This window comes from Daucus carota, chromosome 2 (genome assembly GCF_001625215.2).
Source record: "Daucus carota subsp. sativus chromosome 2, DH1 v3.0, whole genome shotgun sequence".
Lineage (NCBI taxonomy): Eukaryota > Viridiplantae > Streptophyta > Magnoliopsida > Apiales > Apiaceae > Daucus > Daucus carota.
This window is the reverse complement of record NC_030382.2, coordinates 33,607,274-33,609,655: the sequence shown is the minus strand read 5'-3', so window position 1 is coordinate 33,609,655 and position 2,382 is coordinate 33,607,274. Positions and strand designations below refer to the sequence as shown.

At 42.4% G+C, this 2,382-nt stretch overlaps 1 protein-coding gene across 1 annotated transcript; it reads right to left on the bottom strand.

The window, feature by feature from the left end:
- On the bottom strand, nucleotides 1-2,382 carry LOC108207403 (uncharacterized). Its single transcript, XM_017377853.2, has one exon. It carries the CDS (start codon nucleotides 2,380-2,382, stop codon nucleotides 73-75), a length of 2,310 nt encoding a protein of 769 aa, XP_017233342.1. The 3' UTR covers nucleotides 1-72.

Sequence of the window (2,382 nt, the reverse complement as noted above, 5' to 3'; positions counted from 1 at the left end):
TTTGATGTTACCGGCATTGTCGAAGATTAAAACTGAAGTGTGCTACGATGACCAGCAAGAATCTTCACATACTTAATGTATGACTTGGAGAAGCTCTAATGGCATAGCTGCAGGATCGAGCTCCTTGGAACCGTTTGGAAGATTTGTAGCTTCTTGGTCCGTCAGAAGGTAACAACTTACCTGATGAGAAAATCGAAATATTTCTTCTTTGGGTACCATCCTCACTTCTTTCTCATCCGAATTCTTGCCAAACACAGCCCTAAATCCAGGAACTTTCACCAGAGGAACAATTGTCACACCCTTACTTTCGTCGTAATCTGCAAGTACTTCCACCATCTCATACTTGTGCTTTTCTTCCTCTGTTGTGTGCTTATTCCATTCAGGAGACCAGTTCTTGTAGAGCGCCCACACGTCGCCTTTCTTGGGGAAGATTTGAAATACATTTGCTTCTTTCATCCACCCTGCGACCCTGTGAGAGAATGAGTTCATTTCTATACCGATCTTCTCCTTCTGGATGCAGAAGTCTCCGCACGTTTGGTGAAATCCAGAATCTATCCATTTTGCTGATTCCGGCTCCATGTTGCTTGCAGAGTTGAGCCAACTGATTTGCAGCTTAGATGATTTCTTTGATGCTTTCCGGATTAGAGCATATAGACGAGGCATTCCATCATCTTCATCGTAAACTGCCCAGACTTGATTCTCAGCAAATGATTCTTTGGTTCTGTCATTGTCAAAGTCATGAAAATCAGAATCTGGAACCTCCATTTTCTTCAACTCTTCTTCTTTGACACCCTCTATAGCTGCGTCATCTATAATATCAGCAGGTTTGTGTTCATAGTTATCCCTAGCTGATGCATTAGGTTCCTTGAGCTTGTTAATAATCGCATTCCTAGCCATCTCCATTAAAATGTTTCTATCTGCATCCGTTAACTTCTTCTTGCTGTTCCCCTTTTTAGTCCCAGATCCACCCACCTTTTCTGTTTCCCTCCTAACTCCCGGAATCACTTCTTCTTGTGATACAATCTGTACACCATGCTGAACATTACTTCCGGTGGGCATGTTATTTGCTGACACATTTTTGCTGCTATCACGAGTGTCTTCAACTAAGCTCAGCCTTTTTTCTTCTTTTATGTGTGTACTTATGGGACCAGCGACAGGAGGCAAACAAATGCCTGATTCCTTAAAATCTGTGCGAGGAACCTTCACGCTAGTTGAACTTGTTAGATCCTCCCCTTCGTATGGTCTCTTCAAATTCAAATGTGGCGAATGAAACAACTGTGAATTTCCTGAACCACTGAACAGACCAGGTGGTGGATCAAATGATCTTGAAGATGGGGAAGCTGAACTTAGGTTACTCTTAATCTTTTTCCACACATTGTATAATCTAGGAGCAGGAAGAATTGATGGTTCAGCTGAGGTAATTGACCCTGGACTTCTGCTATTTCCTGCAACATTGTCCATACCAGACCCTGGCTGAAATGATTCTTCAGCTGAGAAAACTAACCTGGGGCCAATTCCTACATTTCCAGATACATTGTACATGCCAGGCCTTTGATGAATTGATTGTGTAGCACAGGGAACTAAATTTGAGCGACTTCCTCCCGGTATATTGGACTGACCTTGCTGTGGCAGAATCAAGTGTGTATCAGAGGGAATCATGGTTAAGCCACTTCTGTTGTTTCCCGATATACTGTGCATACCTAAAGCTGGCTGAATTAACAGTGTATCTGTGCTGACTGATCTAGGGCCAGGTTCCTTATTTCCTGATACATTGTACACATCAGGTATTGGTTGTGTTAAATTAGTAACTGTAGGAATTGATGTCAAGTGTCTTCCATCATTTTCAGAGACATTGTATAGAGCAGGTGCCGTCTGAACTGCTTGTGCTGAATAAACTGGCCTTGGACCACTTTGTTTAATTCCAGAAGAATCATGGGGAACAGGTGCCGGCTGAAGTAGCTGTATAGATGAGCTTGCCTGTTTCACAACAGAGGCATCCTGTTGGACTTGTCTTGATTTTCTCCTGATATCGTAATCTCTTCTGGAGAATTTGTTTGACAATGTATCCCATGCTTTATTAAGAAGCTTATGCACTTCCTTCGACCTGAGCTGGTTATCTTTAGCAAGTTGCACGTAATGGAGCTTCATTGTCTTAATATCTGCTGAACTATCAACGCCAAGGACACTATACCAGTCTATTTCCTCCTCTGCAGGGGAGACTTGCACAGTAATGTTACCTAGAAACCTTAAAAGTCTGTTGAGGTTTGGAAACCTATTTTGCTCCTGAATAGCAAATTCGATGGCCCCTTTTACATCGTTTTCCTGCAGTCTTCTGTCCAAATATTGTCTTGCGCTCTTATCATCCAATATAAGGGAGTCCAT